Genomic DNA, 20,750 nt, shown 5'->3' with positions numbered 1-20,750 from the left:
GAAAAGATTAAATAAAGAAGAAAATTAAATGAGATTTACGAAACGAAAAAAGTGTAAATTGGAAGAGTAAATATATTTTACTTTTTTGACCATTTATGATATGACGAAATGGGCGACTCTACATGGAATAAAATATGTATAATAGTTATTCTCAGAAATAAGATTTGTAAGACTGAAAATTGAATAGAAATTACTGAAACCGATAAACTTATCTATATCATATTTATGTCACATTATGGAACACTTAGGTTAATGAAACAGTCGAAAAATATTATAAAATCGTTTATTCAATTCAATATTGTCTTATTAAACTAACCTCATGGCTTTTGAGAATAATATTTATAAATATATTTTTCTATTAATTATTATTTCAGTTCAACATAATATTCACTTAAATATCACTGTTAGTCCAGGTTAGATGGATCATATTTGCGTTTTTAACAATATTTATCACTGGCAACACTTTCAACTAGTGTGGTACTGGTGTAGGTAGTGTTGTGCCCTTGTTTCTTCGGCTGTATACGAGAGAGCGGGATGAGAAGGAGGGAATTTCATTTCTGCTGCAACAGCTTCTAGCCTTGCTGCCCTCAACCTCAAAGCACTCTCTTTAGCTTTCGACTCGCGTTCAGCCGCATCCGCTTGGATTAAATCCTCTAATCTTTTTCTCTTTAACTGTAAAAAATATAGTAGAATTATATGCTTTATACTATTTAAAATAAAGGTGAATTTTGTTAGTTAATCAGCTTACCTTGGCAGTTTCTAGTTTGTAATTCAATAATTCTAATTTTAATTTCACTACTTCCTTATTTTCAAATTGACTAATGGAACCTGTAAAATAAAGAAACAAAAATTATTAGCTGACGATTTTTAAGCAAAGATCAAGAAATTCAAAATGGTCATCTGATGGTAGGATATCAGCGTTCGTATTTCATATAGTCATGAAACCCAGAACTGAAACAATAACTTCTGGATAAGACAAAGATTTGCTCCGTGCGGGAATCGAATCCGCTACACGTCAACTGTGAAGTAAAATATTGTCATTTACTATAACATAACATACTAAATAAAGACTACTTACTTAAACCTAAGTCGGTATTTAATACAGTGCTGAGTGGATCCATAGTGGTGTTGATATCAGCATCACTGGTGGTGGACTTATTGTCCGCTTCTATCTGGTCATCCAGGTCACTGTCGTTCACAGCCTCCGGGCTGCTCTGACACTCAAATATTGGCTCCGACTTTATTTTCTGTAATTTTATATTAATTATTTATTATGTTGTACGTTGTGCTCACGTATTTACTTGTCTAGATAACTCGACTAATTTGCGCATGCGTGCATTCAAAAGAATCGTTCGTGGATTGGATTGGCAGTAAGTGCACCTATTATATTTTATTTAAATTAAGATTTAGAATTTAGCGATGTTGTAAAAGAACAAAGTTAAATAAATACTTACACTACTAGATTCTTCAAAATTCTGTCTTTTCTTCGCAAATTCCTTGAAATAGTTTTTGATATTATTACTTTTTACCATTTTCCGCATGTTCAAAAACTTGGTTCGGAGCACCTTCGTGGTACGTTTTTGCGGACTCAGTTTATTGTATGAACTTGATATCTGAAACAGAAAAAGCTACAATTACATTTAAATAGAGAGAGAGAGATTAGAGTGACAGTACCCTTAAACTTTATTTAGAAATACATATTTAACATTAGCTACTCTCGTGACGTTTCACCCGTTATTCAGCCCCCATTGAATCTAGTAAGATGTTTTATAGCCTATAGCCCTCTTCGATAAATGGACTATCCATAATAAACACAATTATTCAAACTCGCAATAGATTCTTCGAGTAGTTGCAAACAAAAAACTTCTTGGAATAGTTCAATGAAGCGTAGAAACAAAATTGTGCACATACCCGTTCCCAAGCCCGATTCCTCATTTTATTAAAGCCTGCTGTGTTTGACTTTGACAGTACAATGTTCTTCTCCTGCCTCACACATTGCAGTAACAAGTTGCATTCATCCGGCGAGAAGTTTATAGACCTGCTTACAAACCTGTAATGTAAAAAATAGAGTTTTTAAACATTTTATTTTCATAAGTAATTTTGTAAAAAATAGAGTTCCCTTGTCAAACAGTTATGTAAGTTGTCAAGCTTAAAATTGACTTAAGAAAAAAAATGCATTATTAGGTAGATAAAAAAATATCTTCACCTTGATATAATAATATTTAATAAAATATTGACACTTCTTAATTTTTTTCTATACTAAAGAAAGTAGTATATAAAATTAATGTTTTAAATGAAGTCAATAGCCATATTTACCTTTCATTGCCACCATCTGTAAACAGAAAACATTCTTAAGTTAACTTGGCGTAAAACTAGCTTTTCATTTTAATCACATCACATGAACAGCCTGTAAGTGGCCACTGCTAACCAAAACCTCTTCTCATAAAGAAGCACCACACTAAACTTGTTCAATATGGGTTGGTGGTAAATAATCTTAAAAAACACATATAAGTCAGTAAAAAACTTTTTACACCTATTTAATTTATTATGTCCAATAAAAATTAAACCCAGGACTTCATATGCAATAATATCTAGTCTACTAAGAAAAATATAAATAAATTACAAACCAATAGAAGAATCATTAGAATCCTTGTCTTCATTGTCATCCCAGAGCCCATCATTTGATTCTTTCGGATTTTCATTTTCTGAAACTAGAATAAAAATAATTGTAAATTGAAGGTAGTTAGATAAAAAAATAAAGTAAGGTAGTAAGTATCTGCACTTTAATAGTTGGTGGGTCTATGCAAGTGAGTGCTATGTTTAATAACGTTAGAAACAGCTAATTTGCAGCTTAATCAAATAAAATAAGGTACCCAGTTTGTTTAGTACAAATAACTAGATATTATGTTAAGAAAAATTCAAATAAATTATAATTTACACAGTTTCTAAGAATGACTTACCATTCAAGTCTTCGCTAGACTCCACAGGGTCTTCCACATTGCCTGCGTTGTTCTCCACCTCGCACATCATAGCTACCATCTGACTGGTCATCTCATCAAACTCATTTTGTCCCAAATCCATTAAATTCTTCGACATTGCCATCCTTGCCCTCTTCTTCATATTATCCCATTTTATCCTCAAACAGTCGGCCGTCCTTTTGTGACAGATCGATTGCCTATTAAATTCCTTAGCTATTTTCATCCAAGCCACCTCTCTCGCACGGCAAGCAACAGCAGTTGTTGATTTGTTAAAAATTATAGTCTTATATTTGTCGGCTATATTAAACAACGCCTTCACTTCTTCCTTGCTAAATGTAGGACTCCTGTGCCGGCTGTAACATTTAATAATCGTGGTTACTTATTGAGTGGGTAGAATATATAAATAAAAAGAATTTTACCTCCTTTTATGATTTACTCACTGGAGCCCCCGAACCGCAGCTTCATTTTGTCTTTCCTCATCCATTTTTAACAGACTTCTTAATTAATAATATTCACTTTTTTCAATTTCTCATTATATTTCATGTATTATTTACATTATATTAAAAACAATGTCAAACATTATTATATTTATTATGTTTATGTTTTTGACAATTGACCACAGTTAAATGTAGAGTAGAATAAACAATAAGTATTTGAACTATCGGCTTTTTATCTCATGATAATCTCTCAATGATCAATAGATAGATATACACTATGGTAGCGGTGGAAGCAAAAACTTCTTTCCAGACGAATATATTAATGTCATATTTTTGAGGTTATGTCGCAAGAAAAACATTGTTTTGACGAAAATTAACAATTAAAAGTACGTAAAATATTTTTTTGTTACCATTATTGCACTTAATCTATGGGCCTTTTATACCGTTATTTGTTTTTCTGGTAGAATATTATACAAAGAACAATTTTATAACTGCGCTTTATGGAACCAAAATGGCGCTATGAAAATCACGAGCAGTAAACAGCTCACGTTAAAAATCTGACACGCTTCTTACGACTGATAATTTAAATAAAGAGATAGTGATTGTTCTGGTAAAGTGGATGTATTAACCTCGTGTTCATTACTATTAACCTATGTTTAGTGAGATATGAAGGAAGTGATATTAGCTCTTATAACCTTCGTATGTAGCGTATTTTTAGTTTTTGTCTTTGTGTTATTTTGTAAGTAGCCCAATATGCTTGTGATTTCAATATGTTACTAACTAATTATCGTAAGAATACGATAATGGTGGATTTAATGAGTGTTGTCATTAATGACATTGTTATTGTTCTTTGTTCCAGGCTGGTACATTGTGTGGAAGTGTTGTTTATCGAAGTTCCGATTTGTGCGTGAGCTGCTAGGTGGCATGTCAGATAGCCCACCAGCATCTGAGGTCAGGCAGCCAACTAAATCAAAGAAAACTCGAAAGGAATAATAAAAAAAATGTAAATATCATTTATTGTGTTGTTGTTTATTCCATGTTCATTAAAAATATTGATATGCGTAGTATACATATAACCTGATTCTGACGTAAGTGATTGTCCTAAACAAATAACATTTTAAGTGAATTATTACTTGTTTTCACAGATAACAAAATGAATATTCGGTGTGCGAGGCCTAGTGACCTGATGAACATGCAGCACTGCAACCTGCTGTGCCTGCCTGAAAACTATCAGATGAAGTACTACTTCTACCACGGCTTGTCATGGCCACAACTCAGTTATGTTGCTGAGGACGAGAAGGGACATATTGTTGGTAGGTGCTAGACAATTTAAATTGTAAAGTGGTGTTTTTATGTATACTGATTTAAATATTGTAGCTGTGAAACAAATGTGGGGCTATCATGGGTGCTGTATGTTTTAAATATTAATCTGTCTTATCATCATATTTTACATTTAACAAAAAATTGATATTATGTAAATAATAGTCACACACTTTTACTGGAATAAACTTAAATGTTTTGTTTATACATATCCTATTTTTGATTTTCAGGCTATGTATTAGCCAAAATGGAAGAAGATGGTGAGGACAACCGCCATGGTCACATTACTTCCCTCGCTGTGAAGAGGTCGCACCGACGTCTTGGACTCGCACAGAAGCTTATGAACCAGGCTTCACTTGCTATGGTGGAATGTTTCAAGGTATATTACAATACATAAATAAATAACTTAATTAAATATTATGAAACCTAATGTCTTAAGTTTCACTTGCAAAATGCAAAATAGTCATGAAAATTCATTAACAATTGTTCTGTTAATTTTGTGTTATTTCAGGCTAAATACGTATCCCTACACGTAAGGAAAAGCAACAGAGCAGCGCTCAATTTGTACACTAACAGTCTTGGTTTCAAGATACTTGAGATTGAGCCTAAATATTATGCTGATGGTGAAGATGCCTACTCCATGATGCGTGACCTTAGCGCTTTTGCTGCAGAAAGCAAGACAGAGCCTCAACCGACAGAAAATTTGGAAATTAAATCGGAATCTGCAATTATATCACAGTGCTGATTATCATATATGTAAATAAAGCATTTAACTCTAATTTTACATGGACAATTTTATTTATCTTGCCTGTGTTATTCTGAATGTTGTGTGTCTATCCAAATAATTACACACTTGTAATCTCTGTTGTAATGTGTGTGCATTTCCAAACATCCATAACAACAATGTCTACAAATATCAATAAATCACACAGCATAATATTCTTTATGCCGTTAGATACATTGCATAGCAGTTGTTTAAGGATATGTCATAAAACCAATACACACATTTTGTGCCTGTGACCAGACAAATATTTAAAAATAATTCACGCTAATATTATTATTCGAAAAAACAATATCTTTGGTCATATTGCATGTTGTATTTTATGTAAAAGCAAATCAAAACTAAAAAGTTTCATAAATAGTTGAAAGGCTTGTTTTATAATATTATTTGGTGGAGAAATATTCACTGATTTCGAATCAGCCTAAGATAGGTAGACCAAGGTGGTGATGTATTCAATGGAATTGAATTTCATCTGCAATAATTTCGACAAAAGGAAGTCATAGTCATGAAAAAATCTTTATTACTATAATAATATAAGTACTTAATTTAGTCCATAGTTATTACTAAAATATTAAGCCGATAAATCATTCATCATCTTCAAAAAGATGATCCAATTTTAATTCCACTTTAGTGCCTGAACTCGCAGCATTATTAGACTTTTCCTTTTTCAGTAGATTTACTTTCTTTTCTTTTTTCTTTGTGACTCCTACCACATACTCGGGCATTACAACCTTATTGCTCTTGAATACTGGTTTTTCTTGTTGTTCAGGTTTAGGTGATTTTTTCATAGAAGATGAAATGCAGAATGTTGGTTTTTTGAAAACACCATCATCTGTGTCAGTTTCCATTGGTTTTTGTGTTGCCGCCTCTTTTTCTTCCAACTCCCGTATTAGCGCTAGCGCTGTTGCAGTGTTTGTGGAGTCTGACATTTGTTCTGGAGTGACATCGGCCAAGGAGTAATATTTATACTTCTGTGGGTTTTTAATGTGGTCAGGAATAGTTTTAGCTCTAAGACATTCACGAATATTTGCTTGAGGCTTTTTGTATATACTTTCCCTGCCTCTAAACGGTTTCATTTCATGTTTCAACTTCTTGTAAGTGTATTTGTCAATAGTACCATAATCTTGGTGTGTAGCTTTGTTTGTTTTAGAAAAACTGTATTGGTCTTCAGCTTCTTTCAAAGTGTTGAACAGGCTTTTCTGCCTGTCGTGGAAAGACGTCATCTTCTTATTTATTTTCACACTGTAAACAAGTAAAGATTTATTCCTAAATTGCACAAAAAATTGTTAAATGAAATTAATTTGTAAATAAATATTGTCGACAGACAATACAAAATATAATACTGAACGTACAATTGTCACTGCGGTCGATAATTATTAAATGCTTTCAGTTTATATGTCTAAGATAATAAATTAGTTCATTACAAATAGCAAATACGTAAATAATCCATCCATTCCTAGCCTTGTTGACAATTTTGACAATCAAATGACAATTTTAAAAATTTGAAGGATGTCACATTGTAGAACAAAATAAAAATATGAAACCAAGTCTTTTGAGAAAGGAAAGGAAATTAAAAAAATAATAGCTGAATGTGTATTAGTCTATTCTATTGATTTAAATGAATGGTCTATTCACCAAAATATTAGATTTTTTTTATTGTATTAATAGGTTAATAGGTGGTTCTAAGTAAAACTGCTTAAAAATGTCTTCCTCTACCTATCCCCGTTATGTTACGACTTACGTTATTTAATAATTATCGTTTAGTATAATTAAAAAAGCACTATAATCGTATAGATAACGTAAACTTGTATAAACTGCTCATTAAGTTCAGTATTGTGTTCCTATTTGATGTTCATCTGTATTCATCAATATTATAAACATGGTTAGAGAGTACCTACTCCTAATTTCAGGAGACCTTCTCCAAAGAAAGGGGAGTTATAGCAAAAGGTAATCCGACCGAATGCATGGTATGGTATTTTAGTAGGTTGAGCATCACAGATAGGTAATCGAAAAATTAAAATGATGCCGCTGGGTGCTGCTGGCGGCCTAGCAAACGTGATTAATGCTCATTCCTTTTCCGATTGAGATTGGTCCAGCATTAGGAACTTTTATACGTTGTTCATGTAAGTAAATTCTATTAGACTGCACTGTTGGATTTTTTAAACGTTTTTAAAAATATGATTTTCTTCTGTATCGTGGGTGCGTTTATAAACATACAAGTTCACGTGACACCCAAACTCGAAACAAAAATTTGTGGATCACACAAATAGTTGCTCCGTGCGGAAATCGAACGCGCTAGACGTTGCACGGCAGCCAGTTGCCCAGCCACCACGCCAACCATGCAGTCATATTGCAGTTAGAATTGATTTAGATATTAATGCACGATCAAGTTTGGAAGCACGTATTGAGAGGTGACAGATGGCAGATATAGGTATCTACAACACCTACCTAACTACTTAAATACATCTGTGTTGTCGAACTGGCAAATGAAACAACATAAATTAGAGAATTACATTTTTGTATTATGGAGAAACGTTACTCACCAGCGCACGTTTTGGACAAATACGATAAATGAATCATAACTATGATCCTCTGGATGATCTGTAAAAATGGAGTAATGATCTAAAAATAAGTATTATACAGAGCAGCAGCAGTAAATATTGCATTGTTATTTTTTTGTAGGTACTATGAGTAAGAAAAATACCTGTTGATGCATTTGGGCGCAGAAAGCGTGGTCGTCAAATTATTGCATCGAAACTGTGTCAAAAGCATGACTTGAAAGAATTTGCAAATAGACTGCCACGTCCAACGGTAATAAGTTCAATTGATTGAATGGAATGAAAAAAATGGAAAGAGGGATGGAATTAGATTAGAGGAATTAAAAAAATGTCTAGCGATTCCGTTATGTATAGTAGACATAATTATGTACCTACCTAGTGATTTGAATTATTAACACATTAAACGCCATGGGGGGCAAAAATTACCGGCGCTAGCGGAAGATTTATGTTGGCAGTCAAAGTATTAAATAATAATCCTATGGCTTCATTTCAAAGACTATCTAAGAATCCTTGGCCAGTTTTCATTTAATTAGTACGTAGTAGATAGGTACTCATAACCGCTGCCCGTTAACGTGGATTAAGCTAAAATAACAAAGTTTGTTCAGTAATTACAAGATTAGATAAAGTCATGTGTAAATGTTTTATATGCGCCACTGTTTAATTTACTTAATACCTACGTTCGGATCGTATGGGGGATTATTTCAAACATACTTCTAATAATTAACAGTTTTGTTAAAAGAAACTTAGCCCAATAGCTTTTGAAAAGATACAGAATAAAATTTTCATTTAGTTCAGTAGATGTAATGTGTATTTTAGTTAGGTACATTCCTCTTATGTGCAGGTGCAATAAAGGTACTTACTTATAAAAATTAATACCAATCGTGACTAATGTCAACTTCTTTGATGGAAAAATACAATAACTGCTTTAAGTAAATAAGTCAAAGAATAGCCTACAATGTCTATTATTGTCTAATATTCTTCACACAAAAGTTGGTATGTGTTTCTCATTTTCTACACCGGAACAACCTTTAGTAAATAAATGGTAACCGGAATTAGTTAGCGGTCAAATTGTTAACATATTAAAATTGTAATAGACGTCGAGATTAGAACCTCGAAGTAATGTGAACGCCCTACAATGTTATTGTTATAATTTTAAATTGCGCGTGAGTCAGTGTCGGCGGTTTAGACGCACGCGCACTTTGTGTACAAACGTAACGTGCGAGTATGAAATAAATGAGCGAATTTATAATTGGTTTGTTGGATGTAGTGTCTACTGTCGTTCCTAATATTTTTTTGTGTGAATAAATAATTTAAAACGCCTTTTTATACTTTAAAGGTGACTGAGCTTTTAAAACTAACCAACATTTTTTAAAATTTTCCTGCAAGCGTGGAGATTATGGCAAATTCCGGTACCTCCTTCACACGGCGAAACACTGCGCAGGCGTTGTTTTACGCCGATTGCTGTGTGGTCGTAGTCGTAGTATCCCGCCTATTCTAAGATGCCGAAACTACCATCAGAACCATCTTCGTATGTTTCGAATTGACAAATTACAGAATAGATAAAAGCTCTACACTAACCGTATTTCACGTGAGTAGGTAAAATATATCTTGATAATTTAATTCCTGAAGGAAATGATATTACATATAAACTTAACGATCATAATTTGCCGTCACTCCAGAACAATAAGAGTGAGAACATTTAAATTTAATGTTTTTAAGATTATTATCCTTATCTAGGTAAATTGCTTACACAATGTACCTATGTAAATGAGTTTCTGTGAAAATTAATTAATTTTAAGTATAAAATGTTATTACACACGTGATAATAAACTGCGATATGTAAAATGAAACCTTAGGTATTACATATTATTATGGTGTAAACCCGATTACCTATCGGGTTCGATTCACAGGCTGGCCAAAGAATTGTTGGTTTTGATTTAAGTATTATCTCTGAATGTACTTATTTAATTTGGAATCGTGCCCAGAGTATAACAATGACAATTGCGTATTAATTTATTTTATAACAAAATCCTCTTTATACTATAAACTCTACAAATAAAAGTAGGTAATTGGGTGGGTTTTTATAATTACTTAATAAACTTAATATTGTAACTATTTTGCACTCAAATGTATGAAGTTATAACAACAAAAGATTAAATTCTTAGTAATTTCAATTAGTAAAAAAGGTGATTATAATTTAAAACTACAAAAACATTTATATCTATTCACCACACCGACAAACTCAAAAGTACAGTTTGGCGAAATAGTTACTTAATAAGATTAAATTGTAAAACTTTGTAAAATAAATAGAAATAAATTAGTAAACTAATGGTCTATTCTATCTAATTGTCTACCTATGCTATGCTTGACTGCCTTAATGCTGAGTGATCGTTAGCTCGACTGCTAAGTACGGGGTTTTGGATTTGGGTGTTTTTTTTTTCTTAAATTAAGCTCCGATAGGATAGGATTTTCAACCAGTCTATGATTGATTTTATCACTAATGATTAATTTATTGAAAAACCTACTTACGACGAAATTATGTCGTCTACTTAGGAAGTAGATGACGGACGTTTCTCCACAGAAAAGGTAATATTAAAATATGTAATGGATTCAGGATTATGAAAAAGATGTCACTGAGAATCTTGATTCCATTGAATCATTGGGTACCCTTAGTTTTCTTATGAGTTCTTCTATTTTATAAGAGGTACTTACATTGATTTAGTTACCCCAAATTACCTCCCTTCCCAATCTTAACCAATCGATTCCTCAACAACCCTTAAATTCTTAACCCCCATAAGGCCGGCAAAGCACTTGTAATACTCTTGTTGTATCGGGTGTCCATGGGCGGAGGCGATTGCTTACCATCAGGTGATCCGTCGTTTACCGGCTTTATTCGATAAAAAATATAGTTTATAAAGAAACCATATACATAGGTAGGTTACATTATCTATGTAAATTGATAAAAATATTAAAATATACCACATAGTCCCTCATCTACGCAGACCTATATTCACCGTGAAATAATACATTTTTCTCATATTTTATCTAAAGGGTCCTTTTACAAACAAGGAAGCCATTCACAAAACGATTAGTTCTTAGAAATATAGTTATTATTGTTATGTAAAACAAGGTCGTGTTTACTTTGTATGGTTACGGTGTTCGACTATGTGGTACAGTTAGCGAATAAAGTAGGTTAACATTGTCCAAAATTTTAGTTTTTTTTTTATTAATGTACATCGTTACTTACAAATGTAGTGTTTTGTAGGTGTATGTAATATTTTATTGAAGGGTAATTTTGTAACTACGATGAGGTTGTTAATTAGTACTATCATAAACATAGTTTCTTACAAATGTAGTGTTTTGTAGGTGTATGTAATATTTTATTGAAGGGTAATTTTGTAATTACGAATTATGTAAGGTGTCTATAATGTAATAAGTTTGTTATTAAATAAATGTAGTGTAAATAAGAGACGAACATAGCCATACTACACTTCAGACTCCGTGGTATCATTGGCTGAAATGAAAACAGGAAAATAAAAAAATCCAAGAAGGGTGTGAAATGCTCCATTGTCGCACTTAGGACCACTCGACCAATGAGGTAGTGTTATAGAATATACTGAATAAGCTAAGTACCTAGTAGCATTTACTTTGTTGACAGAAAAAAGTTGGGAACCCCTGCTCTAGACAAATAAATCATATTTTTATAGCTCATATAAAGAAAAAAAAAGAACAGCTACCTACTACTGCATTTTACAACACAATTAACCAAAGCTATTATATCTTTCAAAGAGATATTAAAATGTTTCCTAAGATACTACACGTATAATTAATTCATATTATTTTGTACAGTTTAAAATACTGCAATCGTTTGATTGCATTAAACGAGCAAAACAAAGGTAAACAAGTGTAACTATTTACTAACTGCCTTGTTGGTCGAGCGGTCGCAAGTGCGAGTGTCGGGCAAGAGGTCTCGGGTTTGATTTCCGGGTCGGGAAAAGAATTACGGGACTTTTTTCAGTTTTTTGAAACTTTCTCAGTTGTAGCACGCTGTTTGGCATTACGTGCTGTAATGTGCAGGAGCACCTCTGCCTACCCCTTTGTGGATAAAGGAGTGACGTTGTTACATTTATTTTTAAATGTACTTCTAATATAGTAGTAGAAGTTTAGCTGCTGACCGTAGACAACTTGTTGTGTGTGAATACTCCTTATACTTATTAGGTCTGCTAATTATAGAGTTAATTTGAAATATAAATTATTACACTATTCACTAAATCACACTATTCAGTTTGAAATCTAAATCTATAATTTAGTTAGATAGGAGCCTGAAAACCTTAAAATTCAGTTACCGTAAACACAGGATTTAATATTCCCAAAAAAGTAGACAGAGGACACGCACCTACATCACGAAAGTACAGTACTAGAGGTGCATACATTGCACACACAGCTACACGCGTGGCTCAAGGACTCGAGCGGGAGATCGATCTCGAATGCCCGACCAAGTTCTGGGAAAAGTTTGAATATCGATACCTGACATTACATTTCGTATTCTGTAGGTAGGTAGGTACTTGTGTGTATGTAATCGTTACCTATACTATATGTAAGATTTATGTATTTTAATATTCCAGTAACATTAATTGTTGCCTGTGCAATTACACGGTGCACTGTCATGCTCCGTCAGGTAAAAAGTTCGCAGGTACCGTCATGAAGTCTCGATACTTAAGCTCACGTACTTAGAGCTTAACGTCATTTACGGCGCATCTAAACTACCGATCGGTAAATTTGCTTACGAGCCGTAGAATTTTGACACATTTTGTATGGATCTTATGTCAAAATTCTACGGCTCGTAAGCAAATTACCGATCGGTAGTTTATTGGAATGCGCCGTTAGTCAATAATGGTCGGTTACTATGTAAGTTGAGTGGCTACTGTTTGTTGTGAAGTGTGCGCGGCGCATGCGCGCTGCCGAGGCGGGCGGCTGCCCAGCGCCTGTAGTGGCCAGTACTCGCCAGCCAGCGGCCACACTTATCATCGGAGGTTCGGCGTGAGCGCGCCTCTTGTTCCGCGCGAAAATCCGCCGCTAATATTAGCATGCGAGAGCGTGAGTCCGCTGCTACGGAGCCGCTCAGTCCGCTTGAATCGCTCCGCTGAACGCTGCTCGCTCGCGGTGTACGGGCGAGGTCGCGCAGGGCGGGCGGCGCGCGCCGGTGCGCCCCGGGCACCCTGCCTCACAATACACGACCCACCACACGCACAAAAGGACGTGTTCCCAAGTGTACACATCATTAAATGACAAATCATTAAACATTTCATTAAATTCAGTATTATTTAGTATTCTGTGAAGTGAACTCTCGTACGTACGTGTCTTGAGGATCCAGGTTTCCATCGGGACAGATGATTCACCAGTGAAATGTGATCAGTTGGCCTCTGTTTGACAGATCAGCGCACATCACAACAGGTAATAAAAATGTTTTGTTGTGTTTTAATGTAATAGTGTGGGCTTTGTTTTGTAGTGTAGCCTAAAAATGTTACAGGAGGGAACTAACTTGTGAAAAGTGAGCATGATATTGCAAAGATAGGCCATGTGTATTGCATGCTCAAGTTCGTAGTACGATGACTGTAAAGGTGTGTTCGTGAACACTATAACTACACAGGTGCAGCGTTGGTGAAATTGTTTATGTTTTGTTATGCCTCTTATTACCGATAGCTACACTTAGGTCCTAGTCCTAGCTATACTTGTTAAAACCATACGTTGTTGGTGTATTATATATCAAAGTCTTCGCATTATTTAGTCTTAATTACGTACATTACTTAGAATGTTTCTATAACATCCTAAGTAATATAGGGACATCCATCCTATGCTCTGTATTATCATGCCACGTATCGAAAATGGTATTTTTCCTAATTCACCAGCAAAGTATATCAACGATTGATTTAAACGTATTAGGCACGTTTCATTTCAAGTGCTGGCCCTTTTCTCGTTATCAGTTTCTTTACGAGATAAATACTTTTTAATGTACGAGTATTCACGAAATAAACAGTACATATGAGGATGATTATCGATTGAGTTTAGAGTATTTTGTTTACTTTAAACTTCATTAAATTCCTAAAAACACCAAGCCTTTTGGAACTTAGTCTACCATTGCTATCATTTAATTGTTTTTTATGGAAAGTTAGAATAAACCACTTTACACACTTTGCTTTCGCAACTGTACATTTCGGAGTAGTCTTGTTTCAGGTTGCATTATGGCACCCATAACATTTAATTAATAAAAATCATGTACTTCAGAGATTAATCATTCATTCTTTGATGGAAAGTATTTAAAAATATAATTTTACACACTGCAAAATGACTTAAAAGTCTAAAAATAGACAAATTCTTGAGAAAATTAGGCACTATTCATAATTTTTATACGAGAACAGCTGGCAGGTCGCCAAAACGTAACGTTTGAATCACTACTGCGAGTATATAATCAACATTCATTGATAACTTCCAAGAATGTTTAGTACGTGTAATGAGAACTCAGAATGCACTCACTTCAGTTGTGAGTGATCGATATTTCCACAATGATTATGAAGATGGAATTTTCAAATAGCTCTTCAGTAGGAAAACGGATTTCATAGAACAACATAGACGACAAACATTTTCCATTTTCATTGGTGTGTTTGAAACTTTTTCTGTGTATTCAAAAATATACACGCGCCAACACACCGCAAATAGGTGATAATAAAAAAAACGAGATTTATTAAATAAAAAGGAATATAATGTTTTATTTATGTAATAATAATTATAATCAACTTGCTTAAGGCTAATATTGGACGAATACATGCGAAAACTAAAACAATAAAAAATATAAAAACATAAAAAGAAAATGTAACGTTTTTCGGGATCATTCCGTTTACACTCTATATTTATTGATTTAAAATTTTATTCCACATACACTGTGAAAGTGGACTTAATGGTATGGGCATTCTCTGACAGTTCAACCATTGGGTGGTGCAGAATAATGACATTATGTGTTATTTTTTAAATCCCATGAAAGCTTAAAAACTGCCAACTAATTAACTAATTAGTTACAATACAACAACAACAATAACAATACATATTTGTTTGTTTTCAAAATAAAAAAATCTTAATTAGTTTTCAAAAACACCACCTAATTTGCCAATGTCATAGAGTATAGTAAATTAGCTAATGACCAATCCTAATGAGGTTGCCATTAAAGGACCCTAAGATAAATTTTACCTCCATGGGTCTCTCATAGTATCTCATTCCTAGTTATACGTTCAGCACTAGAGGTCACACGACCAGTGAAGCAGCCAGAGACCTTAGGTAAGTTCTTTCTATTCTCTTTTGAAGTGAAATGAAACAAGTGACGGTATTCAATCAATTGTAAAGGGGTTCGAGTCAGTGGCGACGACCCTACCAGCCGTACTATGTTTACTCGTCTAGCTAATTGAAGTAGCGAACCGCAGACGGTCCTAGGGTATACTGCAATTAAGAAGGTAGATATGCAATTAAGTACGTACTACGTAGACGTCTTGTAATTATTTTGGTTTTATCTGGGGGCACGGTAGTGCCCCCGCCAAGACGAGCCAAGCGAAGCGCAAGCGCAAGGGCACTACCTACCTTTTCTCGAAGCGCTTCGTCGTATTTTTGAACCTTCATAACTTGAGTTTGGGTTATACCAGATAAACAAAATTTTCAGGATATAATGTCAGTGGTAGACTTAATAAACCTCTAAAGTTTCAATTGCATAGCTCTTATACTTTAGATTTTATTGATATCTAAAATACCCCGATTTCGTCACTCACTCACTCACTCACTCACTCACTGATGATCAACAAAATTCTTAAGGTACTTCCTGAAGTCCTAGAAAACTGAAATTTGGTATGTAAGCTAGTATTAGTACCCAAACAACAAAAAAATCCTAAAACTTGGAACTTTTACCCCCCAACCCCTTAAACTAGGGGTGAAAGTTTGTTCGAGACTTCCGCAACTTTTGACGCTAGAGGTCTGAATGCGGCCGCGGAGGGGTTTAATTGTTAGTAGTTTAGTAGGTAAAGGTTTAGATACTAGTGTTTTAATTTTCATTGATAAAAAGTATTAGGATTACGTTTGCAATTTTCTTATAAATTTAGTAGTTTAGTAGGTGAAGGTTTAGTTAGGTACTAGTGTTTTAATTTTCATTGATAAAAAGTATTAGCATTACGTTTGCAATTTTCTCACAAATTTAATTAAGAAATTCAAAGATTGAATAAGTAGGTATTTGCAATTAAGTAGTATAGGTTAGTAGGTATAATATGTTTATAGTTGTTTATGTAGGTACGACTTAGTGAGAATAATTTGATACGTAGGTCATTGTTTAATTTTCATTGTTAATAGGTTTAACTTAAGTAGTTTAGGATTACGTACGGTTTGAATATTGTATAGTAGGTAGAAAATTACGATATTGATAGTTGTTAATCTAGTGTTAAAAATAATTGAAGAAATATACCCCAAAAAAAGAAAGAAAAAATGAGCGACAAAAAATACTTGTATTTGTCGCTCATTTTATCTTTCTATCATAAGCAACCTACAAAAAGAAATGAAATCCCACAAAAACATTTCATGTTAAATGTTGCCAAGACGAGACCATATAGCTCGCACTGTCAAAAAGTAATCAGATCCCGTGTAGAGCCAAGTTTCTAACCCTACATGCCCAGACCTAAATCGATAAGCCCTAATTTCACACTCAAGTTACGGGGAAATTCTACAGCCATAGCTCGTACTGCGTAGTTCGTAGCGCGTAGCAGAGTTTTTACGCTATAATCTCGTAGGCGTGCAAACCTTGGACGTAACTGGCGAGTCGGCCGCACGGACTTTTTGCTATTCGTCATATGGGCTTGAGCTTAAAAATCTATTCAATCTTCTAAACTCTTTCCGTGCGGCCAACTCGCCAGTTACGTCCAAGGTTTGCGGGCCTACGAGATTATAGCGTAAAAACTCTGCTACGCGCTACGAACTACGCAGTACGAGCTATGGCTGTAGAATTTCCCCGTAACTTGAGTGTGAAATTAGGGCTTATCGATTTAGGTCTGGGCATGTAGGGTTAGAAACTTGGCTCTACACGGGATCTGATTACTTTTTGACAGTGCGAGCTATATGGTCTCGTCTTGGCAACATTTAACATGAAATGTTTTTGTGGGATTTCTCTTTTTTTAAGTTGGAAATGCTGTGTTTGAGACTGTATTTTGAGCTAGGTGGTCGATATACATAGGTATATGTATATTTATTTTTTTATCTTTTATTTTAACGACTTTTATTCTAAGAATATGCCAGCCCCGTGGTAGATATATACATAGAAGTCTATAGTCTCATAGTATAGGTTTTGTTTGCGCTATTTTTTATTTCGCTGGATCGAAAGAAGTAAGAATAATTTATTTGTCAGAATGTCGCCACAATGGGTGTTTTATGTTAATTACTGTCTCATCTATATTCTACCGAATCGGTGTACAAATATTAGACTTATTTTCTATTTTTAATTATTATGCACTATACTATAACAATGTTCTTGTCATTAAGAAAATCTTTAGTGGAATAGTAACATTGTTAAATAAAAACAATAACTTGAATAATTTTGTTCTTATTGATGTTAAATTATTATTTTTTAGCCCTTTTTTTGGATAGAGTTGGTCATTTTGGAGCTTTTGTTTCGTAATTATCAGTTATTAGACAGAGTTAAGATTTAACGTTACGGATTCTCTTTTCAACAATAGACTAGATAATATTATCATTATGTTGGTAAATGTTTTTTGAGGGTGCTTGCCGTCTGCAGTCCGCAAACCCACACTTACGGTGGCCGGAGATCGAAAGGATGAAATGACGAATACCAGATGCATAATGCATGATGCACTTTTACAAATTTAATAATAGAAATGACATATTATGCATATAATAATAAAGTTAAAATGTGTGTTTAATATATTTTATATATAAATTTCAGAATTATTGACTGTTTATATTATATGACAGTTAACTGCACCATTGATATTGTAGGGACTTATAAAGGGTTTTTCAACAAGAACTTTGTTTTTACTTAGAGCAACACCAAGAACGTGGCAGTTTTTGACATTTAATTTTTGGCGGTATTCGTAGTAGGTGCTTTGGCAACTTCTACAATGAATTCAATTTCGCTCAAAAATTGCATTAAAATAATTAAAATTCACTATGAAAATGGTCGTTCTGTTAAAGTTACATTTCGTAAAATTCGTGATATTTTCGGGCAACATAATCGTCCTTCTGAGATCGCTATCAAGAATTTGGTCGCGAAATTTGAGTCGACAGGCTCGGTACAAAATGTGCCAACACCAATACGTGTTCGACTGGGTCGTTCAACAGAAAACATCGCTGCCGTGAGCCACAGTGCTGAAGAAGATCGAAAGTTATCAATTTCACGACGTTCTCAACAATTGGGGTTATCCAAAAGCACAACATGGCGAATTTTGCGAAAGGATTTGGCTTTGAAGCCTTACAAAATTCAACTGGTGCAGGAATTGAAGCTGACCGACCATTCAAATCGCCGCAGATTTGCTCAGAACAACCTGCTGGTTTTTCTCAAAAACATTTTTTCAGACGAAGCACATTTTCATTTGTCATAGTATGTCAATAAGCAAAATTGCCGCATTTGGGCATCTGAAAATCCTAAAGCAATTATTGAGAAGCCTTTGCATGCTCAACGTGTCACTGTGTGGTGTGCTATGTGGTCTGGAGGTGTGATTGTTAGGAAAGTGATTAAAAATTTTGATGAAAGAATCAACATCTGTCAGTGTGGTCCTGGTGGATATTTGTCAGATATCATTTTTCATACATAGTTGTGCGAAATCACGGGTAAACAGACAATGTTGTTTGACAAGAGATCCTCGCTCATTTTCAACATGATGATAACAAATAGCGTGCAAAGTGTTGTCTAGTGCATACGAGGTTATAACGTATGATTTGAGTACACTAGAAGAATTTTTAGTAAGTTCAAATAAATTCATCGAAACGGAGTTTCGTTGAAAAGTCTTTTTTTGTGTCGAATTTAATAAATAATGTGCAAAGTGCTATACCATTTTATAATCCTTATTAAATGCGCCAACTTTGGTGAAATTTGCCACTACTAGCGCCATACATAATTTATTCAGTACAGTCACTTAAAGTAAGGTGAAAATTTTATTCAGAGTATTTAGTTCCTCTAAAACTAACAATGTTTTCCAATCTAAAGCAGTTGGCTAAGAATTTATGATTCCATATTACTGGAGCACTATTCAGGATAATGTAAGGAAGACTGCAGATGAAAAAATAAAGATTTGTAGCAACAAGAGTCAAAAGACTGGCACAGGGTGTACTTTTTTGTGGATAACACATAAGTCACTGTAATTTAAAAACTGTACGACTTAGAATTTTTTTTATATTTTTCTGATAACATTTGGAACCTTGCCGATTATCTGGTGCCTGTTGGACGTCGACTTCAGGGACACCCTGTATAAGTACTGATTATAGTATTCCTTACTTATCAGTTTATCGACATACTTACGATAATATCAAATCTCTTTAACATTGCAAACGCCTCAAGGGTCACTTGAGTCAAGTGTTGTGTAAAACAGAACGCAGTTTAAATTACAAAATGCATGCAATTCCAAAACTAACTATTAAGTACCTATTCTAAAATCATCAAATCAAATATAAATATAAATCCAAAGCGGTAGGGTGTGACAATATTTCTCGCCACATGATCATCACAATCTTGGATCACGTCCTGCCAGCGATAACCCACATTATAAATTTTTCCCTCTATTCCGGAACTTTCCCATCCCTATGGCGTAATGCCTTTGTTCGTCCTCTCCCGAAAGTCCCTGCTCCCACTATACCCTCTCATTTCCGGCCTATTTCAATACTCCCTTTCCTATCCAAAGTCCTTGAAGCCTGTGTCCACAAACAACTGTCTAAGTACATTTACTGCAATGGACTCATCAGCCCTCTCCAATCTGGATTCAGGCCAGGACACAGCACTGTTTCTGCCCTCCTCAAAGTGACTGGCGATATTAGAACTGGCCTGGAGGACACTAAGGCCACGGTTCTGGTTTTAGTAGATTTCTCTAACGCCTTCAATATGGTCAGTCACGATATCCTTCTAGCCATCCTATCCCATCTTGCGATCTCTGGCAAATCACTTGAATGGTTCTCTTCCTATCTTCAAGAGCGTCAGCAGTCGATCAAGCTGGATGAGGCTTCATCTAGCTGGTGCGAACTAAAAACTGGCGTTCCTCAAGGCGGCATTCTATCTCCTCTTTTATTTTCCGTCTTCATCAATCTCATAACTTCCGAACTTCAGTGTGCGTACCATCTATACGCTGATGACTTGCAACTTTATTGTCAGGCTGGCGTTGACGGTTTGTCTGACGCCATCTGGAAGGTCAACGGGGACTTGGCAGCCATTAAAAATTGGTCTGAGAGGTTTGGCATAGCGGTGAATCCACTGAAATGCCAGGCCATTATCCTGGGAAGCGTCCGTACGCTGAGCGGGATTGACAGGACCAATCTACCGGCTGTATCATTTAATGATGTGGCTATCCCTCTGAGTAGCGAAGTTAGGGATCTGGGGCTGTGCATTGATACAAATTTGAAGTGGCATGCACAGGTCACTAACGTATGCAAA

At 34.6% G+C, this 20,750-nt stretch overlaps 4 protein-coding genes across 8 annotated transcripts in view; 2 read left to right on the top strand and 2 right to left on the bottom strand.

Moving 5' to 3' along the window:
- Positions 1-267: 267 nt before the first annotated feature.
- On the bottom strand, positions 268-3,597 carry LOC118272521 (uncharacterized). Its single transcript, XM_035589087.2, has 9 exons — positions 3,419-3,597; positions 2,961-3,331; positions 2,628-2,711; positions 2,317-2,332; positions 1,912-2,050; positions 1,455-1,613; positions 1,079-1,247; positions 749-828; positions 268-672 (listed from the first exon to the last, which is right to left on the bottom strand). The coding sequence occupies exons 1-9, from the start codon at positions 3,460-3,462 to the stop codon at positions 466-468; spliced, it is 1,269 nt and encodes a 422-aa protein (XP_035444980.2). The 5' UTR covers positions 3,463-3,597; the 3' UTR covers positions 268-465.
- On the top strand, positions 2,750-5,519 carry LOC118272523 (N-alpha-acetyltransferase 10). 4 transcript variants are annotated; one of them, XM_035589092.2, is made up of 5 exons: positions 2,750-2,869; positions 4,275-4,418; positions 4,561-4,728; positions 4,966-5,114; positions 5,247-5,519. In XM_035589092.2, exons 3-5 carry the CDS (start codon positions 4,569-4,571, stop codon positions 5,478-5,480), a joined length of 543 nt encoding a protein of 180 aa, XP_035444985.1. In that variant the 5' UTR covers positions 2,750-2,869; positions 4,275-4,418; positions 4,561-4,568; the 3' UTR covers positions 5,481-5,519. The 4 variants fall into 4 exon arrangements, with proteins under 4 accessions (XP_035444985.1, XP_035444987.1, XP_035444984.1 ...); XM_035589094.2 differs by lacking the exon at positions 2,750-2,869 and adding an exon at positions 3,676-3,801; XM_035589091.2 differs by lacking the exon at positions 2,750-2,869 and adding an exon at positions 3,864-4,025.
- Positions 5,520-6,013: 494 nt separating this feature from the next.
- Positions 6,014-6,995, bottom strand: LOC118272522 (uncharacterized). 2 transcript variants are annotated; one of them, XM_050693356.1, is made up of 2 exons: positions 6,941-6,995; positions 6,014-6,758 (listed from the first exon to the last, which is right to left on the bottom strand). In XM_050693356.1, exons 1-2 carry the CDS (start codon positions 6,964-6,966, stop codon positions 6,101-6,103), a joined length of 684 nt encoding a protein of 227 aa, XP_050549313.1. In that variant the 5' UTR covers positions 6,967-6,995; the 3' UTR covers positions 6,014-6,100. The 2 variants fall into 2 exon arrangements, with proteins under 2 accessions (XP_050549313.1, XP_035444981.2); XM_035589088.2 differs by having other exon boundaries at positions 6,869-6,994.
- A 6,001-nt stretch (positions 6,996-12,996) lies between these two features.
- LOC118272517 (BTB/POZ domain-containing protein 6-B) overlaps positions 12,997-20,750 on the top strand; it is a 28,888-nt gene continuing 21,134 nt past the window's right edge. Inside the window, exon 1 of the mRNA XM_035589081.2 lies at positions 12,997-13,528. The gene's annotated coding sequence lies outside the window, so the exon portion shown is untranslated. The remainder of the gene's footprint in view (positions 13,529-20,750) is intronic.

The sequence above is a fragment of the Spodoptera frugiperda genome, chromosome 4, assembly GCF_023101765.2.
Source record: "Spodoptera frugiperda isolate SF20-4 chromosome 4, AGI-APGP_CSIRO_Sfru_2.0, whole genome shotgun sequence".
NCBI classification, from domain to species: domain Eukaryota; kingdom Metazoa; phylum Arthropoda; class Insecta; order Lepidoptera; family Noctuidae; genus Spodoptera; species Spodoptera frugiperda.
This window is presented reverse-complemented; position numbering and strand designations above follow the sequence as displayed.

What these genes read in the sequence shown, in the direction of transcription:
- LOC118272521 (XM_035589087.2), bottom strand. Translation starts at nt 3,462, where the DNA reads ATGGATGAGGAAAGACAAAATGAAGCTGCGGTTCGGGGGCTCCA. An exon ending in GGAATCGGGCTTGGGAACGG is followed by an intron (nt 1,614 to 1,911) that starts GTATGTGCACAA and finishes TTTCTGTTTCAG; the next exon opens with ATATCAAGTTCATACAATAA. An exon ending in ATTTTGAAGAATCTAGTAGT is followed by an intron (nt 1,248 to 1,454) that starts GTAAGTATTTAT and finishes ATAAAATTACAG; the next exon opens with AAAATAAAGTCGGAGCCAAT.
- LOC118272523 (XM_035589092.2), top strand. Translation starts at nt 4,569, where the DNA reads ATGAATATTCGGTGTGCGAGGCCTAGTGACCTGATGAACATGCAGCAC. An exon ending in CGAGAAGGGACATATTGTTG is followed by an intron (nt 4,729 to 4,965) that starts GTAGGTGCTAGA and finishes TTTGATTTTCAG; the next exon opens with GCTATGTATTAGCCAAAATG. An exon ending in CTATGGTGGAATGTTTCAAG is followed by an intron (nt 5,115 to 5,246) that starts GTATATTACAAT and finishes GTGTTATTTCAG; the next exon opens with GCTAAATACGTATCCCTACA.
- LOC118272522 (XM_050693356.1), bottom strand. Translation starts at nt 6,966, where the DNA reads ATGGATTATTTACGTATTTGCTATTT. An exon ending in TATTTACGTATTTGCTATTT is followed by an intron (nt 6,759 to 6,940) that starts GTAATGAACTAA and finishes ACTTGTTTACAG; the next exon opens with TGTGAAAATAAATAAGAAGA.